A 22911-nucleotide genomic window follows, 5' to 3' on the forward strand; every position below is an offset into this window, starting at 1 on the left:
AGAATGGGCAAAGACGTGTGTCGCTTGAGTTCCCATGACAAGGTCCAGCATTTGATTAACTGTTTGTACCAGGTACTATGTCTTAGAGCCTGCGTCATAACGGAGAACATCTTGTTATATCTGGGAAGAACAAGCATGTTCGATGAGTCTTGTCATCTTTTATATTTCCTTCACAATTCTCAGAATAGAAGCAGAATGTGCCCTTCGTGCCCTTATTAGAGCGAGAATATGCTATCTTGTTTGTTAATAAACATAAAATCTTGATAGCCGTTTCTGTTCTGTACAGTGTCTTGGTAAGTGAATCTCAAGGTGATCTCAAGTTAGCCAAGTTACCATGGCACTGCAGATTGCTCAAAAGGTCAGTTCACCTAAAAGTGATGGCGTCTGCTGGAGTGAGTTACCAACTAGCAGCTAATTACATTTTTGGGGATTTGGTGATGAGATGGGGGTAACAACCTTGTGCAACAAACAAGCAACAATTTTAAGGTAATCATAAGTAGACAATCATCACTAGTAGACATTAGATTTGACAAAACCATCAATCTACCTAAAACAAGGGTGTCAAACTCTGGCCTGGGGGTCAAATCTGGCCCCCAAACACCCTTTTTTGGCCCCCAAAGGAATCCTAAATATGAACTGCAGCTGGCCAGCCGCTGCATTGAAATAGCGCCGCTACTACAATTCCCGGCATCACTCGCGTCTATTGACCAGCGGCCTCACTCCCTATGCGTGGCCCCGCATTGGACAGTTTTATAAGCGCAAATAATGCCGGGAATTTTAGTAGTGGCGCTATTTCAATAAAGAGGGAGTTTCAGCGGCGGGCCAGTCATAAGATTTAGCTCGGCATTGGCCACGTCTGGCATGTCCAGCACTCTGCCTCAGCTGAACTTTTCCTTGCTACTCCAAGGCATGGACTTGAATGATTGGATTTTCATAGAAGAATATTGTAATTAATATTGTTAGCCTGTGCAAAAACGTTACCATTGAAATTTAACTCAGAAGGCTACAAATGAAGAAAAATGTATGCCCCTTTCTCTATTATAAGCTTGTTCCAGATTGAATGTGAAGCAAAACATCTTTGTTTCCATATGAAAAGGTTTTATATCTAATGAAAAGAAAAAATTTCTTCAATTTTTTCAATAAATTTCAAGGTTGGCCCGCAACGTTGTCTAAGTTTTTAATTTTGGCCCTCTGTGTATTAAAGTTTGACACCCCTGACCTAAAATCTATTATTTACCAGGGCCATTGAATTCCCTCCATAGTTCTTGTCCCACTTACCTTTCTGACCTGGCATAAAAATACTCCCCTAGCTTCTCTCTTTACTCCTCTAGTGACCGACTACTGACTTTCTCACTTATAACCTCATCACACGCACGGCTCCAAGACCTTTGGACCTCTGAAATGATCTTCTTCGTCCTATTTGGCTTGCTCCTACTTTCTGCACATTTAAAAGAGCCCTCAAAACCCATCTTTTCAAACTTGCCTACTGATCTTCTTCTGTCTCCTAAAACCCCCACTACTTGCCTACCATTCCACATCCCCCATCCAAGTGTGTGCTGCTTCCCATCCTCTTAGATAGTAAGCTCTTCTGGGCAGGGTCCTTCCCTCCTTCTGTGTCTTTATTTGTCTTTCATTTGCAACCCCTATTTTAGGTACAGCGTTGTGTAATCTGTTGGCGCTATTTAAATACTGTTTATTATTAATAATAATAATAATAATAATAATTGATTGGGAGTGCCCATTCTTTATGCCATCAAGGTCGCCTTTTACTACTGTGTTACCCATAGCTTAAAAAACGTAGCGTATCCCAAGTTTTATTTCCCTGATTGCCTTTTTCTGGTTGCACCAGATTGGTGTTTTGGCTGCGGATCCACTAAACTTCAGTATTTTGTCTGTGTATTTCTCTTTAACCTGTCAGTCAGAGGTCTACAAAAGCAATAGTGTGTGATATTTTGTATGTGTATATTTAGACATTCACATCTGCGCAAGACTATCCTTGATGAGCAGCCAAAACTCATTCCCTTGACAGCTCCGGTTATGTTAAATAGTTTGTAGCTTTTGCTGTAATATTTAAAGTAAAAAACCTCTATAAACAAACTAAAAGGCTAGATTTACTCAGTATATATTTCCAGCTCTGTGTGATTCTGATCTCAGTCGGAAGAATATTATTTTGGCTTTGGAGTGTTAAGGATGCACAACTGAAATAAACATTAATAATTATTATTCCGCCTATATCAGCGTTTCCCAAACTTTTTAACATGGGGGGACCCTTGAAATAACTTTCCGGTCTTCACGGTACCCCAGCTATAATTACTATATCCACAGATCACAGTATATTGGCATGGTTGTCATTGGGAAGAATCCCTCTTACATTGTTAGCCATTGGGAAGAATGTCACTCTTAGAGATAGCCAATAAGATCATTGGTGTCAGTTAAACTTAGAGGCACAAACTTCTCATTGCTCAAGGAACCCCCAGCAACTTCTGGAGGAATCCTAGGGTTCCACAGAACCCTGAATGAGATACATTGGTCTATATAAAAAACACCAGTAAGGTAGCCATCTTAAGGGCTGCATTGCTATACAAATATTGGAAATCAATTTTTGGGCTTACATAAATTTTAATATTTCGAGTCCGACCTTTCTAGAAGAGTTCACAAAAGGGGACAATCCAGTTGATTACTTTGGGTTACATAGACAGTCCTTATTTCAGCTTTTTCATACATGAGGCATTATGACGCTAGCCCCGTGCTAGGATTTCATTGACGTGGTAGTAATGACCTGTGTTATGTAAGACTACATCTCAGTATGCAATGTTAGCAGTTGGCCAGGGGCCCTGTGAGCTGACACGTTATATACCTGTAGGACTCAGAGGTATAATCCCATTATGTAACTCTAGGCAGGTAACTGCCTATGAGATTTATACATAATCCTCTTGATGAATCGCTTCCTCATCATGTTGTTTATGATTAATTCCATCATCCCCCTGACAGTTGGCGAAGACGTATTTACTCTAGCTCTATCGTGTATACATCTCCGTCCTCCACTTGCCTGTTTCTTTTTCCTTAATCCTAGGGGAATAGAAAGAAGAAACATATTTAGACTGCAGGCCCCAGAGTTAATGAAAAACTTTAGAACATGGAACTTTACTATTTTCAGTAAAGGTCATATGGCAGACCTTCATGTTATAGGAAACTCTATACTTTTTTTGCCTGTACATTGCAGGTTGTAAAGTGAAAGAGCAAGGATAGAAGTGGCATTCAGAGAGGAGGTGAGGAATGTGTAGATACATTGCTTTCTTTGAAAGCCGTAGGCTTCACATCTGAAATAATTTTGAGTTGCAGCCAATTCTGTATTATATTGTTCAGTATTGTACTATCACATTGGGAGAATTTATTAGGTTTTTATTGGCAGCTCAGACAAATGTCAGAGACTATTCCTGACCATGGCCAACAGTCAACTTGCGTCTTGAAGGATTTAATGGCTATAACTAAATGCAGATGCATGCAATTTCACCAGATCCTAATCCCAACCACTGGCAATTTTGTGGCAAATTCAACTACTTTTAGCAAGATGGTCAACCTACCACCAATGGTTTTCCAAACAGTATGAAACAATCTTGAGCGTAGTAGTCATTGCCTTGATTTCTTCTCTAAAAGTAGTTGATTACAATACTTGAAACCTGGGACACATTTATGTAAAAGTACTGACTGCAACCAGGATGTCTCAGCCTTTGCTGACCTCCACTGCACTTGGTTGTTAGATCAGATGAGTGACATTATTTATTATTTACCATTACTAAGATAAAGGATGAAGGGCAGACCAATTCAAAGCACTTCCAAAGTAGCTCCAAACTGCGGCAGCTACATTATTGCCTTGGAAGTCACTATAAAACCTTGGCTGCAAACGTAGAGATATGGCTGACTAATGAACTTTAATAAATGAGTACAAATAGTAGTAATGTGCAGTTACCCATATCATCCAATCAGAAATTGTGTTTTTTAGCTCTTGTTAGTCTACCCACTGTTTGCTATTTTCAGGTCCAGGAACGCTGACATCACTAAAGCATTTGCTGTGTTTGAAGACATGAGGCATCGTTTCAGCATAATGGCCCTTTATACAGGATATAAATGTGCAAGCATGACATTTTGCCACTGAACCTCGTTAAAGAAACTTAATTTAGAATATTATAAAGCAGGCTGCCCACTCGCTTTGCTTTTTCCACTGTCTGTGCTTAATGAGTGTTTATAATGTAGGTTATTCTGATTTTTTTTTCTTTTTGATAATGGATTTCTATAAATAAGTCAGTGATTTTTTCACAGTATTGCAAAGGCTAATTATAATAGAAAACTCAATAAAATTAGATTCTTTGGTTATTGTGAAGCAGGAGGAGTAAAAGTGGACTTGGGTGAAGTATGGAGGAATGAAAGGATATGGAAGCAGTTGTTTTGGGATGTGTGGCTATCATTGCTTTTTTTACAGCAATGTTTGGACCGCATTACCCTTGCTTAATTCAATGGCTTTCTTTGGTAAGAACAGAGCATGTCCCTCTGCATCCAGCACAGACAAAATTTTGACCCATAATAACCTGTAGTTCATAACTGATCATTAAAATGCAGTAATGCCTTTAAGCAAATCCAGGTTCATTTTAATGTGTCCTTCAGGAACATATACCATACGTTCTTCTCCTTGATTGGGACCTGTCAGTCCCATTCCAGGAATTCCTCCTCAAGAAAATGGCATTGGATAAATGTAACATATATAGATTCCAATATAGTAAGAAAGAAAAGGTTTTATTTTAAGCTCTTGAATGGTGTCCAATAAGTTTTAAAACTATAAAACTACTTTTGCTTTATTCGGATTTATTGAAATATGTTTTTGGGGGGGTAGTTGCATGCAAACTGCAATTCCATCCCAGGTTGAGACATTGTCAGGCTTCTGTTCTACCATAATAGCACTGTAATGTAGTTCTCAGCAGACACTGTAATGGCATTTGGATGTCTGTGTACCACACAAGCAGCAGATTAAAGAAAGCACGAAAGTGACCAAATCCTCTGATCGCTGAGGAGCACTAAGGTCACAGATCAGACATGTTGACTTACATTTGCTGCTGATGTCAACCCACGTCAAGAGTCGCTGGGATTCCTGTGTTAAGGTCAAGTAGATTGATAAATCCTTGCATGACAATATACAGAGAATTTACCATTTTTATAATCCCTGCTATTTTTATAAAAAAAATACTTTTCATCGTTTATAAAAAAAGTCTTTAAAATTGCTTGCACAGTCATATATTTTATACTCTGATGGTTTGTTTTTCTTTTGGATAGATTAAAGCTGAAACCTCTTCTTATTAGGGGCTATCAGATTGCTGTTTTCCATTCTATACAAAGGAAAGATTTTTGGAGGACTGGTCATACCACAATATTTTGTATCTGACTACATGGGAATGTGGGAAACGTGTCCCAGCGAAACTCAGTACTGCAGTTGGTGGGATTGGCTTTTTGCTGGCTTGCATTCAATATTTTCTACTTCAATAAAGTATACATGGTATATACCAACCTTACAAAATTTTTCCTAAAAAATCTTGACTGTAGAAAGCTATGAAAAAATAATATATCAGGGTGGTTCAAAAATGTAACTAGCATGCCCTAAATACATACATGTGCCTTATCCATGATGACTGACTCATGAGATTTAATAATGACTTATTAGCCTCCCATGTAATAAGTTTGTACCGCATGACACAGCCTCTGTTTCTGGCTTGTAGCCTGGCGTCTGGGACAGCGTACATGTGGCAGACACTTGCTGATCCTCTTTTCAGTAATCTCTTTTCCGTCTTCCCTGTGTTGTGGTCTGTTTGTTTCTGTCTGGTAAATCTTGTAAGCAATATAATGGATTATGTGTTTCAATGGCGGAGTGTGTGACACGGGGTATTATAAAGAATGAATGTAACATATTTACTAATATGAATTAAAGAAGTACTGCAGGGAGATATTAAACCCCCAAATCACTAATAAATGTTATTAATATTCATTAAAAATCAATACATGCATTTTCATATGGAATAAGTATAACGATCCTGGATGGGCCTTGGTGCCTGTGTTGCCTAGGGAGGTTGGGGACAGGCCTAAAGATCAATTAGGATTCATTGGGCCTGATTTAATAAAGCTCTCCTAAGCTGGAGAAGATACACTTTCATCAGTGATCCTGGGTTATCCAGCAAATATGGAGTGGATCTGGTCCAGGATTTAAAACATTTACTAACAAATAGCAAACTACTCCTAAAGAAATCCATTTCAGGTTTGCCGGAGCATGCAGGTTCACCGTTGAAATGCCCCATGTATGTGCTGACAGGGAACATACTTGCAGGAGGTAAGAGAGAAGGATGACTCTGTGTGCTTCTGCTTAATCATTATCCAATCGGCAGGCTGGGGGATATTCTTGACCAATCAGTGATGCTGCAATAAAATTGATTGTGCTATCTAGCTTGAGTGCCTGGTTCACAGGACTGGCTTCATAGAATCCCCTGTTTCCTTCTTTAAGGCTGGAGAGGATACACTTTATTCTGTAAAGCTGAGTGATCCACCAAACTTGGAGTGGATTTCTTCAAAGTTTTGAATCCTGGACCAGATCCATTTCAGGTTTGCTGAATCACTCAGCTTTACTGATGAAAGTGTATCCTCTCCAGCCTTAAAAAGCTTTAATAAATCAGGCCTTCTCTCTATATATCATGAGTATAGTAAACTACTTGGCTGTCCAAAGATTTCAGATCAAAAATTTTTTTTGGAACTTTCTTGAACGGACATCAGGTATCTGATTTAAGTTAGGGGTCCACTTAGGGTATTGGCCATAACATATTAAATACAATGTCCCTGTAGAGTGAATAAACTACTCTGATGATCACCGCTCTATTTCATCATAGGACTGATTTTGATTATTAAAGAAAAAGTTTTGTAACTGGAGTCCCTTTTAATGAAAACTTCTCTCCCTCAGGAACATATGAATCCGGTGTAGATTTTCCTTCGCTGATCTAGAATTCATCATTTTGCTTCCTGCAACGTTTTCACTTTTGCAGAAAATGTGATATATGAGTATTATTATGATTATTAGAAGACGCTTTTCTGTTGTTAACAGTTTCTGGTATAGTGAAAGAGTATTTTGCTGATGTTTAAGGCATATTTTAATGATCCCAGCAGTCGTTCGTTTCCTGCTGAGATTTTCTCTGTGGGAGCCTTGTCTGTAAGCGTTTTATTGTGCTACATTATCCATTTTAAAGATTTCATATAAACCAAGCAGTGTGAGGTCTGCTGGAATAAAGATGAAATGGGTGTGGAGCGTTCCAAAGAAGACCTCACCTGTTATTTACCAGTGTTACAATATGGACCATTTTTTTTCTTGCCTTTTTGTTTTTCTCAAGTGCTGTTTAACACAATATATGGCCCAAGTTTTATGGATACCTGACCATCATACATACATAATATGGGCAAAAGTATATGGAGACCTTTTTTTAGGTCTTAGGTTTTTTTAATGAAGGGTATTGGTAATGCTACAGCATACAAGATAAGATATTTTCGACAATTGTGTGCTGGTCACTTGGTGGCACCAATTTGGGGCACTGGTGCTCCAAAATGATTGTTCCCTAAGTACAAAGCTAGCTTCATAAAGACATGGTTTGACATGTTTCATGTAGAGGACCTCTATTGGCTTCACAAAGCCCTGATCTTAAGTCTATAGAACATCTTTAGGATGAACCAATCTGAATGCCTATTGCAAGCCAGATCTTTTTATCCAACATTAGTACCTGAGCTAACAAATACTCCTTTGCCTGAATTGGCCAAAATTCCCACAGATACTTTCAAAAGTCTTCCAGAAGAGTGGAAGATAAATCCATAATAATGGCTGTGCTTTTGGAATCGGATGTCCAACAAGCTTATATGGCTAATGCCAACTGTCTACATAATTATTGCCAAATACGATTGTGTAGGTGTGATGGTCAAGTGTCCACAAATTTCTTGTCATATAGAGTATAACAGAGTGACATGGTGGCTAGCACCATAGTATTGTAGCACCAGGGTTCCAGTCTCAGCCAAAACACTATCTGCATCACGTTTGTATGTACACTATCTCTGTTAGTGTGGGTTTTCTGAAAGCATTGCGGTTTTCTTCTACATGCCAAAATAATAATGATAAGTTAATTGGTTTTCCCCTACATTGACCCAAGATTACAGCAGGGACATTAAATTATGAGCTCCTCCGGGGGATAATTAGTGACATGACCATGGAAGGTGCTGGGTAATATGCAGGCACCATATAAATATGTAGTAATAATAGCTTGTCTGACATTTTCTCTGACCTTTCTATAAATTAGGTCCCTGTGATTGTGCCGGTCTTACATGAGATAGCTGCCATTAGTTGTAAAATATACATTTACTGGAAGACTTTTTCTGTGGTTTGACTGTCATTTAATTTCATTTACCAAAAATCGGATTTTGTGTTCTGTACGGTTTTGGCATCCATGTATAAACATAATAGCTTGAGACAGTTAACCTACTTATCACCTCCTCACCTGTTCCTTAGACATGATCGAGTTTAACAAGCTGAAAGTCAGTCCTTGAAGGAGAGCTTTGCTTCACCGGGGCGCCTCGTCTAGGCAGACACAAGCGCAAATATTACTTGTGGCATGAGGACCACAATGCCTCTGTGTTCACATATTCTTGTATAGCGTGCTTGACAGAGACCGGTGCTGACAACAGCTAAACAAGTCCTTGAACCAGTGACATTTCCCAATTATGTCTTCCAGCAATGCACACACAAGATTTTAGAGTATTTTCGGTATGTGTGTGTCAACCGTTGTTCATAATCCATTTTGCTTGTTAGTAAAGAGAACATTCTTTTGTATAACAAGTTCAGATTTTTTTTATTTTTATATGTATATATTGTTTAAGCACATAAAGCCCTGATCGTAAGTCTATGGAACATCTTTAGGATGAACGAATCTGAATGTCTATTGCAAGCCAGGTCTTTTTATCCAACATTAGTACCTGATCTAACAAATACTCCTTTGGCTGAAATGGCCAAATATCCCACAGATACTTTCAAAAGCCTTCCAGAAGAGTGGAAGATAGATCTATAATAATGCCTGTACTTTTGGAATCAGATGTCCAACAAGTTTATATGGCTAATGCCAATTGTCTACAAAATTCGGTATGTGTCTGTCAACTGTTGTTCATAATACATTTTGCTGGTTAGTAAATAGAACATTGTTTTGTATAACAAGTTCAAATTTGTTTTTTTATTTTTTTATGTATATATTGTTTATGTACATGCATGCTACTTTTTAGGAGGTAGTTACCGTTTCGTAAAATGATAAAGTTGGTCCTGATTATGTCCTTTACTGGACATTTTCCCAGGCACCTTATAGCTCCTTAAAGTAATGTTCGAAGCACAGGATTCCTGGCTTCTTCAGCTTGGTTGGGTGACAACTTCAAATTTATGGGAAGTGCCTGAACCCTCTGCTTATCCACTAATAGGGGAACAGTTACACATTTCCCATTTCTATTTGCTTTGGGTTGCCCTGGGGCAAAAACTAGGCCAAGAGCATCTGCCAACGTTGCTTTATCACCTTCTCCAAAATCTCCATTCACAACACCACGACTATTTGATTGAATGGATGCTGTGAATTTTCTCTCTGCTCAATAGCTATGGCCTGTCCTGAAAGGGTTTTTACGTTGTTCCACACAAAGTATGTAAGTGGATATAGAATACTTATACACCATGAACCCATATGAATTATTATCAATCAAATTTAATCCACCCTTCAACTTTCTTCTGCAGAAGTCCTTCACTACCTATAAAGGTCACAGCAAAACCAATTGGTAATGTGCCAGAATATAATGTGTATCATAATGTTTCAATTTTGAAATATGAATGGAATTTAGTAAAAATTGGATGTAGCAATGGACGTGAAAATACATAAAAAGCTGAGTGACAAAACTTTCATATTCTGATTATGAAGAGGTTACAAGCTCCTGATCCTAAATCTTCAGGTGTTCAATCCTCAGGAGGATAGCGACATGCAGCTTGGAAAATTACATAACCAAGAAAAAGGGGAACTCCATAGAATATAGGAGAATGATTGCAGCCCTCCAATACAAAAGTTGGGTCATCACATCACTACATCAAGACAAGTATTCAGCCTTTGGCAACCTTGTTTAATAAACTGATTGACAGCACGGCATATTTTCCATGTGGACTAATATGTATTTTTTTGAGTTTTTCTATCACCTGCCCCAAAACATAGTGAAAAAAAAGTTTTATAATGCTGCCTTAGGGCTCTGGCAACTGAACTAATAACCCCACTACCCCAAAGTTATATAGACCATGGACACAGAGTCTGTTTGAACTTCGCATCTGAGTTTGGCCTTGAGGCCATCAGCAAACTTGTTTTACAACATTATTCACCTGTAATCTATGTGCTGGATCATCTGACCCACTGAGATCGCATAGCCATAACAAGGTAATCTGAGAACATTTGTATCTTTTTCATGTCACTGAGAGAAATATGTCCGGGTCTGAGAAAGCAAGGTGTATTTTCATGCTAGATGTTTAGATCTGACCCAATTTTCTTACATTTTGAAGACCACATCAGTGAACAGAAATTAAAATAAGTCAAAACTCACAAAACTTTTTTGGGGATAGATAAGACTCCATGTGTATTTCATATGTAAAATTTCAATCTCGTTCTTACCAATTTTTTTTTTGCTTTGCAAAGAGTTGAAAAGAGATACATTTTTCAGGCCTAATACCATCAGGCTTATATCTTGTCTGACCTTATGGTCCCAAGAAATATGAGGTGTAGTTGTCACCTAGACAAATTAACAAGGACTTTGTGTTTTTGTCTGTGGCCCCACTATAAAGATTTCGGATCATGCTGTTATTAATGTGCCGTGTGCTAAGGCAGCCCATTTATTTTATTGGCCTGCCTAACACAATCAGAATGCACCATAAATGTACACGTACCAATTCTGAGCATGCACTGCTACTCTTGTTAGTGCTGTACATACATCAGCAAGGTGTGTTGGGGCACCACATTGTACCAACACAAGTAACAGGCATTGTTGTATGTTATGGAAATTCGCAAGTTGAATGATACGCCAGGCAATAGCATAGATAAGCCCTTTTGACTTAAAAAGCAATGCAGTTACAGCTTGATCCCTTCTTTGCTCTATCCAACATTAAGTAAAGGGACTTGGCAGATGCTGTGTTGCCAAATAATAAAGCGCCATCAAATCATGACAACACTACCATCTACATTAATGTCAGATGACGTTATTGCTATTTAGTTGCATGTAAAAAAAGGAGGTGATCTGCAATGTCAGTCGCTTCAAATAAGGGATGAACGCCAAGTGCATTTTGACATGTGCTGAGTGCTTCCCCATGCACGGAGGTCAAGTTTCCTACATAACAGAAAGTCTGTATTAAATGGGGGACAACTGAATTAGCCTCTTTGTTCCTTGACCAGGCTTTCACATTCTGTTTGCATCACGTAATCACTCAGTGTTCTGGAGCTATTATTCATCATCCATAACCAAGGAAATAATAGAATCAAATATTTCTTTACAAAGTTACTCGTAGACCAGACTGCCAAAACCAAAAAAATCTTGGATTCCAATAGTGGCCTGGTTTCTGAAGTTTGCTAGTTTGCTATGCTATACTTGGATTTATTGTTTTAGCGTCTTTTTTTCACATTCATTATTGGTTGTCTGTAACACAGATAGGCATGTTTCCCACAACTGTTTATGCCATTTAGCTTACTTCTGTATTTTTTTTAACCTGCAACTTCAGAACAAATTTATTTACTTTGTTGGATAGCTAGTGAAAGTTCCAACCTTTTCACTATACTAAGGGCTAGTTTGTATTGTTTTGTATTGTATTGGTCACTGTCTGCCAGATGTTTAAAGTAGTGTCTGAGGTGTGTAGGATCCATGGGGAAGTTGAGAAATGACCACTAACTGCCCAACTGAACATTCATTCATGTTGAATGGGCATAGTGATGGTGACTGGCAGACTAGTTCACCTAGCCCTTAGAAAGTGGTTTTCTTGCAGTCATGTTAGATAGATTTCCTGTCTGCTACTGGTCTTGTGACAACATTGTTAGAGAGTTTCTTTTTTCCCCAATAATATGAAAAAGTATTTTAGAGCTGCAAATAGAATAAACAGTTGGTCATATTTTGTGCCAGTTTTTTCTGCTTTGTCCCTTTTTTTAGATGTCTTTGGGCTTCTGGGGGTGATTGGATAAGCATGCATAGATTGAGCATCAAAGATTAGGTGGCCATAAAAAGAAATGCATATCTTGGCTAGATATTAAAAATGGAAAATCTGAATGCAGAGGGGGGTAAGGATCTGATCTTGCACAGAAATGACTAATCAAGATATGAGCTTATAAAGATATGAAGTTTTTTAAAATTGAATTTAAGTAAACAGAACTGTTTACCAGTCATGTGCAAAGGGCCACAGACTTTTGATTATTGCCCATCCTGGCAGAAAATTGCCATTTTGGGTATCTCTAGCCATTTCAGCAGCCCTTGTCTCTAATTATATATGTTGTATATTTTAGCTTTGCTGTACTAAACAGATTTTGCTTTTATTATCTTTACTTTGCCTTCTCTTACTTTTTGAATACAAGAGGGGAATGGGTCACTCAGAGGTTAAAAGCAAATCCTGTTAAATTATTAAAATAACTCCACATTGAAGTAATAACGTCTACTGGATTCATATCTTTTCAAGCACTCAGTTCATTTAACAAAAACACTGAATTATTAATAAAATCCACATGAATCTATGGAGGATATGGAAGACTGAATGTGTTTGTGAAAGATTTATAATAGCCTCTTGTGTAATTGGCCGGTCATGTAGACTTGATAAAATAATATTATGAATTGCCGTCGCTGTACTGTTAATTAAAACAATCGTCAGTTTATCTGCCACTGGTGGTCCATAAAACATTTCGGCTCCTGTGGAGGAAAAATATAAGAGAGTAAAATTTCCATCTTTCAAGGTGCCAAGCTGCCAAAAGTATAGACAATTTTGTTATTCGACTTTGTAATTGTTTTAGCCCTAGGACTGGATTTCATCAATAGGCCCCCCTTGGACTCTTTCATAGGATTTTTTTATTGGAAATGCAACCAATTTGAGTTTTACATCTCTTCCTTGGCTCCTTACAATGAAATTCTATTTTATTAAATTTAAAATTCTATTTTTAGAAGGGGGCCATTAATAACCTCTATCCTAATAGTCATTAGGGTTGGGGTAAGAAAACTTTGGCACCTTTTGTTCCATCTCAGTGCTGCTGACCTCTAATGGTCTTTCTTCATTGTCTTTATGTCTACATGTACTTTAGTGGTGGCTTTGTGGCAGGTTTACGGATGGACCATGCTTGTGTTATATATGTTGAAATGGCCATTTGTTTACTTTGGAAACCCATTTGGCATGGTGACAATTTAGAAGGATAGTCGGGTGACAGGGTCAGAGCATTGTCACCACGTTTTAGGATACAGCCGTGTTCAACCAACCCAGACATTTTTGAAGCCAGGTGGGAAGAAATTGTAAATGGGTGGTAGACAAAAACAGCTGGGTGGTCACTGAAAGTGCCAGGTGGTGCACTCGGATAAAATGGTCTGAGGAGGAGTACAGTATGCCTGAAGAAGGACCTTTATGGCAGGAGCACCTGGTATCTTTTGTATAAAAGCTGCATAAACTTGGTCAATGTAAATTAGCAAATTATATAAAAACAAACAACAGGCAAGTGACTTTTCCTGTAAATACGTCTCAGTTACTTTATCAATTCCCATGACTGCCTACTGGCCTTTTGGCCTCTTTGACCAGTATCAATCTTCTCAAGAGATGGAGGAAGTAGGGGTAAGCTTGACTTTTTTGGAAAGGTAAAGGGCTGCTGTTTAAAATTTCCTGTATGCCCAAAGTCCCCCAAACTGGCGAGTAATCTGCAAGCTATTTCCAGTTGTCTTTCCCATGTGCCCACAGACGTTCCATAATGCCCCCAAACTCCAGAGAAATGGCACAGCTGAGTCCTTGTACCAAGCGACATACAGCCCATCTGTGCACTTCATCGACACGGTACACTTACTATATAGTAAATGCCCAGCTTTGGAAAATGTGTAGATATTCTAAGGTACTTTTTCCTTTCATCTTAGTAAATTAATGTAACAGTAGCCATTTCATGTTAACAATAGTGTTAATAGAGCATATTGTTTATCAATGGATCACATTTGCCCCATATTCTAATGCCCTAATGTGTCACGGGCTAAGGCATAGCAGATGTCTATACTGCTATCCCTCATATGTTCCCCCAGGAAAATGAACAGCTGTCAAACAATTCCAAAAATAAATATGTTTTAGAATATTGGAATAATGAATAGGACTCAAGGCAAGCTTTATACAAATTACATATTCAGAATCGATTTGTCATTAGTGGCTGTGTGAGTTTGCTGTTATCCTGGGATGTGTTTAATCACTGTTGCGTACTGATGTTGGAGCCAAGCCAGGATGGTATTTGCTGACTTAAGTCAATTTTTCAGTGTTTGAACCACATGCTTCTTGGCATTTGTAGTGTATGTGTGTGTGTGTGTGGTTTATAGCCCTGTCCAATGTTGATGTTTCAAGTGGAACAGAAGTTTGGAATGCGTATCCTAATTCTAGATCTACTATGACAGGTTTTTGTAGTGAAATGTGTTGGCCTAAGGCCTATGTCATCACTGCAAACTACTTAGGCTATAATAGAAATGTGAATATTTTTTAAAGATTTAAAGGGGTAATGAGTGGCTGAATGCAGACGTTTAAAGTAGAAGTGTGCAGGGGGACAGAATTTTCTCAGTATCCCCAGCTGTCCTCATTTATTTTGGATCAACATCTACCAGTCCTGGTAATGAGTTAGATCCAAAATAAATGTGGAAGAAGAGAGGTGGGTCTGTCCCCTGATGCAGAATGGGTCTCTTCCTGAAAAACTTAATTGCAAATCTTCGTTTTGTGATTTGCTGGGGAAATAATTGAATGAAATAATTTGAAACTTACTTTTTGATCTTCTAAATTCCATGCATCATGTATTTCTCCTTGCTACTTCTGCATTGCTTTGTGCACCAGGTAAGCAAGGTAATGTTCCTCTTTGTTGATGTGGCCAGCCAATGTGGAGAAGTGGTGCTGCCTTCAATCTCCAGGGTTGTCTGTAAGGCTGATGATCTAGTAGAAACACTCAACTTGCATCTGCCTACAGTCCATAGTGCAACCTTGGCTGACAACACTGGGAGCAGCTCAGGCAGTGTTGTCACCCTAGGATAGAAAGTAAAGGAAGGCAGTTTTTGTCATGTGCCATCCTACGAAATACTTTAATATTTATTTGTTCTTTGGGTTTTGATACAGAACAAGCAAACAGATACCAGTAAAAGATCAGTTAGGTCACCTTAGCTGCATACTATCAAAGCCATTGGTTTAACTTGACATTAATAGTTTTATGAAATCAGCAGCTCCTATACTTACTATTCGTTTCTTTTCGTGCATACTTTTCCTGGAGAACACCTTGACCTGGGCTTTGTCAAGTCATTGATTGCATAATATTCCCCTTTCGTTTTGTATCTTTAGAAATGTACCATTTTCAACCCTCATGCTATTCTTTATTCTTTACCCCAGCAAGACTGTTGGGGATCAATGGTTCACACTTTTGCACTAATATATACATTCCCTTGCACTAACGCAACATGCAACAACTCACAGCACTCATATCCGTGCACTGGGTTGACATTTATTGTAAATTGCACCTCAAATGCACTGTAGCACAAAGCAGCATTAATATTCAGTGCATTTTATAGTGCATACTACATTGTGTAGTGTAAAAATGTAAAAATTGTGTAAAATTTGTATCTGCATTTGCCCATAGAAAGGAATGGAATGCCAACCACAGTACACTGCAATGCATGTGTGTTTACTAAAGCATATAGTGAGAATGTTCTCTTACTGTAGCTTTATGATGACATTAGGGTACAGGTCTATATTTCATACACCCGCTTCACCTCACCCTCATCAAACTCCTGGACTAATCGCAGTCTTCTATTAACTATCCATCACAGCCTCTGGGAGTTTTTTTATTGCTGGAACCCATTAAAAAGTCAAAAAAAAGTTCCTTTCTTTCCTAGTTATGCATTACCCCATTTTCCCGAGTGATGATAGATCAGCTTTAAAACATTTTTTTACTCGCAGGCTTTTCGCTTTTCATTCCTCAGCGCTTCAGTCCTTTAAGTGCTCCGGGAAGGAATCAAAAAGTAAGTTGCCTGATAATTGCTTCCCACGAAAAAGCGCTGTTCTAAAACTTGTGTAACATCTCTGGGGAGTTTCCCTGCGGCACAAAATGAAATGCAAGATGAGAGAGAAAAATCTAAATCGGTCTTGGATATTTTTTATTTAATGTGGAGGATAGATGTACTGGACATTTCAGCAACAGGCACATTCATGTTTATAAAAGGATTTGCAGGAATTAATGGGGTTATCTTAGGGGAGAACCTCTGTGTATGATTATATATATAACTTTAAATTGCTTCCAATTTAACATTCAAAAAGATTTAGATATCACCCCATTGCAACCATATAAATGCCAGGGGGGGTTTTATGGCAGCATGCCCAGGTAATCTTGATTTCTGTTATTATGATTGGTTTACCATTTAAGTTTTGAACTGTTGGAACTTTTTGTGAACTTAAAAGAAAGCAAAGAAAAGTTTATCTTGCTTTTTTACATTTCTAAATCCATCAACTACCATGTGATGGAGATGACCAGTAGTAGACATGTTTAAAGTCCAGCCTGGGTAACAGTCATGGCTGCCCTGATAGATACCATGAATAAGTAAATGTAGCCTAATCTAGCCCATGGTCTAATTTCCTGTGTTTTGATTGTTCTAGGTGGCCGTAAAGGTGATCGATAAGAAGAAAGCCAAGAAAGACACATATGTGACCAAGAACCTACGCAGGGAGGGTCAGATCCAGCAGATGATCCGGCACCCCAACATCACCCAACTGCTGGACATCCTGGAGACAGAAAACAGTTATTACCTGGTGATGGAACTCTGCACAGGTGGGAATCTCATGCACAAAATTTATGAGAAGAAAAGATTGGAGGAACATGAGGCCAGAAAATATATCCGCCAGCTCATACAAGCCGTCGAGCACCTCCACCGTGCCGGCGTGGTACACAGGTTAGTTGGTTTTATTTGCAATTCTCCATTTTGCTGTGCGTGCATCTGATTAACTGGACCTGGCAAGGGTGCAAACAGCAGGCATAGAGGTGCCATCTTTGTGCTACATCGGAAGCCTAAATTGTATGAAAACTGTTACAATGAACATCTCTTACTGGCTTTTTTTAGGTCTTAAAATATACCATTGAAAGCATTTTGTTATATATATTGGATATGTGCAGAAACATACGTCTTGATCCAGGCAGAAATCCATTGCTGTGCTCTCTGCAATTTTATCTCAAGCATTATTATCCTCTCAACTCATTTATGTGGACTACAACACACCTTATCCTTAAGAAGCCCTAACCTTCTCCATGTCCAAGAGTGACAACACTGCTCTTTAATGGAGAGAACGTTGTCATCCCGAGTCGGAAAGTGTGTTAGTGGCAGAATCACCAAGAAATGAATGTGGCGCCACCACATCTAAGGACTAATAAGCTGCAGTATATCCCATTTCTGTTCTTGGGTTTGGGTTCTTTTAAATAATGTCTTCCAGGATGTTTAGATATTCTAGCTGGCCACCAAGTAGTTGAATATAGGTTTTTTTTAATTAGTTGCTCATTACAGATAGGTGATATATCACACAGCAGGATCATAAATATGAATAACTTACTGGTCACAAGCCCGCTATACAATTCCTTGTCAATCAGACAGAAGTACGTAGGGAGCTTTGGCTCTTTTTACCCAGCAACAAAACCATTGCAAGTACAAACATTTTTTGAAAAGGGTAAATGCTATTATTAGCCCTTACAAAGCGACGCACATAAAAATAGAATATGAAAACACACGGCAGATAATTGCTGCGCTGTTAGAGCCCTTTCTGGATATTCGCTCTTTCTCTTCTGTCGATGCATTCATTTCTCATCAGAAAAGAAAAAAAAAATCTCTCTTCAATGAGAAAAAAGGCCACTTATTTACGCCAGCAGCATAAAAAAAGTGACACAGGACAATTTCAGTTGTAAATGATTTATTTTAGAGTGAATGAACGGGTGACTCACACCTATTGTTAGCAGAAAGATCACAAGTTTGTGTGAAGATTCCATTATTCATAAATTTCTGCCGGAAAATGGATTTCAGCGGCATGAAAGGCTGCCGTTCTGAACCCAATGGAGGAGAAGTCACGACAAGACGAGGACACACCTGGCTCTGCTGAGAAGTGGCTGGAGTTATAAATAGAATAGTAGACAAGGGGCGCACTGAAATAATACCTTTCAGATGTGATATGTTAGAGTCGCTCTCAGCTCACCTCTAGTTCGGAAGAGAAGCGGCAGAGACGAAAGGAAAAGGTCGCACACCTCAATTTGCAGCAGAGCACAGATGAACGCTATTTCTTTTTATCAGTGGTGTAATTGCTGTCAGTGCTGCTCCATGAAATAACACTTTATAAACAGCTCGCTATTCCATAGGGAGGCATAGATATCCACTATCTATGCTTTGTGACTATCATTGTTGAGTGGAACTCCCAATAAGTCTTAATAATAGTCTTGGTGCCCATCCCGTACTCCTGAGGGCCACATTCATCCCTTTGCAGACCTTAGTAGTTGGAGTGGAAGTATTGATCTGATAATAGAATGTACAGACAGTGATCTTTGACAGTCACACCTTCACCGTTTTCAACTGTCTTCTGCAACAGGTTTTCAGTCCCCAGCACCTAGATATATATCTGCTGACCATCTGCTGTATTATTTCTGCAGTCCCCAGCCATCTCTTAGACTATGTGTGCAGTCTCTGACTTTCTGCTGTAGTATTTCTGTAGTCTCAGACCATCTTACAGTGTGTTAGCAGTGTCAAAGCCTTACCTGTATTATATCTGCAGTGTCTGGCTACATCCTATAATATGCCTGCAGTCTCTGATCCTCTCCTATAGTATGCCTGCAGTCTCTGATCCTCTCCTATAGTATGCCTGCAGTCTCTGATCCTCTCCTGTACTATGTCTGCAGTCTCTGATCCTCTCCTGTACTATGTATGTAATCTCTGACCATCTCCTGTAGTATGTCTGCAGTCTCTGATTGTCTCCTGTAGTATGTCCCTAGTGTCTATCTCCTGTAGTATATCTACAGTCTCTGATCATCTCCTGCAGTCTGTCTGCAGTCTCTGACTATCTCTCATACAATGGGTCTGATTTATTAAAGCTCCCCAAGGCTGGAGAGGACACACTTTCATCAGTGAAGCTGGGTGATCTAGCAAACCTTGAATGGATATGGTCCAGAATTCAAAACATTTGCTAGCAATTAGCAAATGACTTTGATCCAGATTTGCTGGATCACCCAGCTTCACTGATAAAAGTGTATCCTCTCCGTCCTTGGAGAGCTTTATAAAATCAGGTCCAATGTCTTCAGTGTCGGGCCATCTCTTGTAATATGTCTGCAGTGTCTGACCATCTCCTTCACTATGTCTGCACTCTCTGACCATTTTCTCTACCATTACATATATTGCATATCTTCATCTGTTTCTGTTCTGTATGTACTGAGACACTCTACCATTACAGTTGATGAACTATTTTAAAATGATGAATAATTTGCCAGTAATGATATTACCAATCCCAGGGTCCCAGAAGTTGAATTGGGGTTGATTTAGTCACGCAGTACAAGCAGTTCACTTAGTAAAGTATATAATAATAAATTATGGATCCTGAGTTCATGCTGAATACCAAATCGTGTGTCTTACAGTTATCCTAAAACATCAATGTTTCGTTGAAGTGCACAGAGCTTCATTAATATTATTTATCCCAGTGATAAGGTACATTGGAGTTGATGGAAGCAGTGTATACAGTTCATTTACCAGTTATTGTTAGTAAATAGGGGATCTGGAGTTCACTCTGAATATTAAATCATGTGTGAGGGAGGATGTAACAAAAATAAAACAATTTGGATTTTTGCTAGCATGTTGTTGAATAATTGAACTGAACATGGTTTTACCTTCTGTAAGTGTATGTAAACACAAGAGCAAACAATTTATATATATATTTTAGTTTACTAATCATTTTATTGAACAGAAATAACAAAATGCTTTCAGTGGTACTTGTGCAGACTACAATGGTGCAAATAAGTTCATCGTTAGGGTTTGTTCACATGGCCAGTTTCCAGTTACTACTTACTGGGTGCCATATTTCAACCACTTGACTTGCTTAGTTTTGCAGGAGGTTTTGTCAGACTTTTAGAGGCATATATATTAAACAACTAAAAAACAATTGGGTGGGGGGGTCTAGCATTGCTGAGCTCTTGCACAGGCACTGGCAAGGTATCGGAAACAGAAACACAGACAAGTTCACCATGAAACATAACATCTCGGCACCAAGACAAAACTGCACCACAATCAAAACCCCTGCCAAAAAATTATTCAGTTATTATCAGAATTCTTTTTATATATTTATTGATCTTTGAGCAGTGAAATGCTAGGAAACCACTTTCTCAATCCCTCTGAACAGTCTCTTGTCTTCTAGTAACTCATCCCCCCTGCATCTCCAGTATCCCAAATTGTTTTATTGCATCTCACCAAGGAGGAAACCCCAGTTTAGTGAACTTAATGATATGCTTGGAACAAAGCCTCAAACTCTATGCAGTCATCTTGGATGGAGGGTATACTCCATTAAATCCCATCTTCAAAATGAATGAAAGATTTTGTTTCCAGGTACAGAATAGCATGGCTGAATGCAGACTAAAATGGAAAGTTAATCATTAAATTAAATCCTTATAATTTCTGCACTATTTAGTAACTCACTGACTCCAGGCAAGTAAAATCTGAACTTCTGACTTGACTATTGGTTGTGCATGAATGGTTTATTATTTAAGTATTCAAGGATGAGGTTTCTAAAAATCAAATAGAACATTGTACTTCCCATCCTTGCACTTTGCACCGTCTTAGCAAATAAGTGTGACTGTTTTTAAATCGGATCAGGAGCCGGAGATGTGAAATTTCCATGTTTTATCAGCAGCTTCTCATCTTGCTTACATAAAAAAACACTTTTTTTCTGGTAGTGTTGCAGCATGGTGTCACAGAATCCTTAAAATCTCCTTCTGATCTTGACAAGTGCGTGATCAGCGGCAGCCCGCAGGCTGCATTTGATTTGATAAGAACTGACAAATGCGTTCCTTTTCTGTGCAATTACCATCAGCAAGTCAGGGAGCTGAACCGCTCCAGTGTAGTTTTGAACATAGCGAGGCGTATCTATGAATTGTGATTAATCAAGATCACACAATGCTCCAAATATGTTCAGATTTTGTTTGGAACCCTCTAACTTATTTGGCAGCACTAATAATGACTCTTTATTCCTCTCATTAACCAATCAAGTCTCATTTTGCTTCAGTAATGGCTTGTAATATTTTACATTACCTTGTTTGGGATCAGTACTTCTCACCCTCATTAATTTATTGTCTTTCCCGCAGAGATTTGAAGATTGAGAATCTGTTACTGGATGAGAACAACAACATCAAGCTCATCGGTATGCAAATTCTTTAATGAGTTCTCCATTAGCATTGTATTCCTTCGTTTACTCTTGCTGTGGCCTGGCAGAGACTACATGCGGTAGACCGTGACGCCTCAATAGGCTTTGTGTACCTCTGTTGTGTCCTACATCTTGTCTCCTTCTTCAGTGCCAAAATCACTGCTGACTCGGCAGTCCTCTAATTACCCTTGTGACTGGTTTGGTGAAAAAACCTATTGAGATAAGATGAATGTAGATTATTGTTTGCACATTAGGGTGTCCCATAAGGGGCCCAGTATTTGGAGGATTATTCCAAACAAAATACTAATTGATATTGCAGTTTTATGCTGGCAATCTATGGAACAACCACCAGTTTTTTCATTTGGTGGACTGACTCCTAAAACTGATGATGTACTCAAATTTTATTATAAGGCTATTAAATCTCCTATAGGCTGGTTTGGGAACGAATTGCTTGTTTCGGAACTAATGAGGAATGAAATGACTCAACACTTTTCTTTGTAAAAAATTATAAGTTAGCCTAACCTTTTAACCCAAGGACTAGGCATTTAGACATGTGATAAGGAGTGGTATCAGAGTTCTGATTGGGTATTCCTTCCCTTTCGCAAGGCAAATTAAACCTGTTGTATAAGCTTTTGGTCATTTGAGCTTAGAGCATCATTTAGTACTCACAATCAGCCTTCTTCTTTTTAGGCTTTCTCCATCCTCTAATCCTGGCCATACAGTCTCATTTGTTCTTGTAGTGGTACGGCTAGTTAAAAATGTTTAAAAGCAAACATCTAACCGAAAAGTAGACACAGTGGCTGCTATAACCCCCTATTATCTAGAACACTCTCCTCTGTGCATCACTTTGCTTTCAATTTGTAATAAAAGGGCTGCCTTAAGGAATAAGCCATACTAACTGTACCCATATGCCCAAAGACAGTTCAAAATAGTTGACTGGTTTGCTTTACAATTCATGTAAATGTGTAAAAATTGGTAAAATGAGGAACTTTGTTTGCAGATTTCGGTCTGAGCAACTGTGCCGGAATCTTGGGCTATACCGACCCTTTCAGCACACAATGCGGCAGCCCAGCCTACGCTGCCCCCGAACTTCTTGCAAGGAAAAAATATGGACCTAAAGTGGATGTCTGGTCTATGTAAGTATTTCTTCTCCACTTTACTGGAAAATATTCTGAGCT

General features: G+C 38.7%; 1 protein-coding gene across 1 annotated transcript in view; it reads left to right on the forward strand.

Annotated features, from left to right (window-relative positions):
• The window catches only part of HUNK (hormonally up-regulated Neu-associated kinase), a 73224-nt gene that overhangs the window by 33199 nt on the left and 17114 nt on the right, over window positions 1–22911 (forward strand). The window contains exons 3-5 of the mRNA XM_072398155.1: window positions 16958–17250; window positions 21675–21730; window positions 22734–22869. Of these exons, the coding sequence (XP_072254256.1) occupies window positions 16958–17250; window positions 21675–21730; window positions 22734–22869 (485 nt within the window). The remainder of the gene's footprint in view (window positions 1–16957; window positions 17251–21674; window positions 21731–22733; window positions 22870–22911) is intronic.

The sequence above is a fragment of the Pyxicephalus adspersus genome, chromosome 1 (assembly GCF_032062135.1).
Source record: "Pyxicephalus adspersus chromosome 1, UCB_Pads_2.0, whole genome shotgun sequence".
NCBI lineage: Eukaryota > Metazoa > Chordata > Amphibia > Anura > Pyxicephalidae > Pyxicephalus > Pyxicephalus adspersus.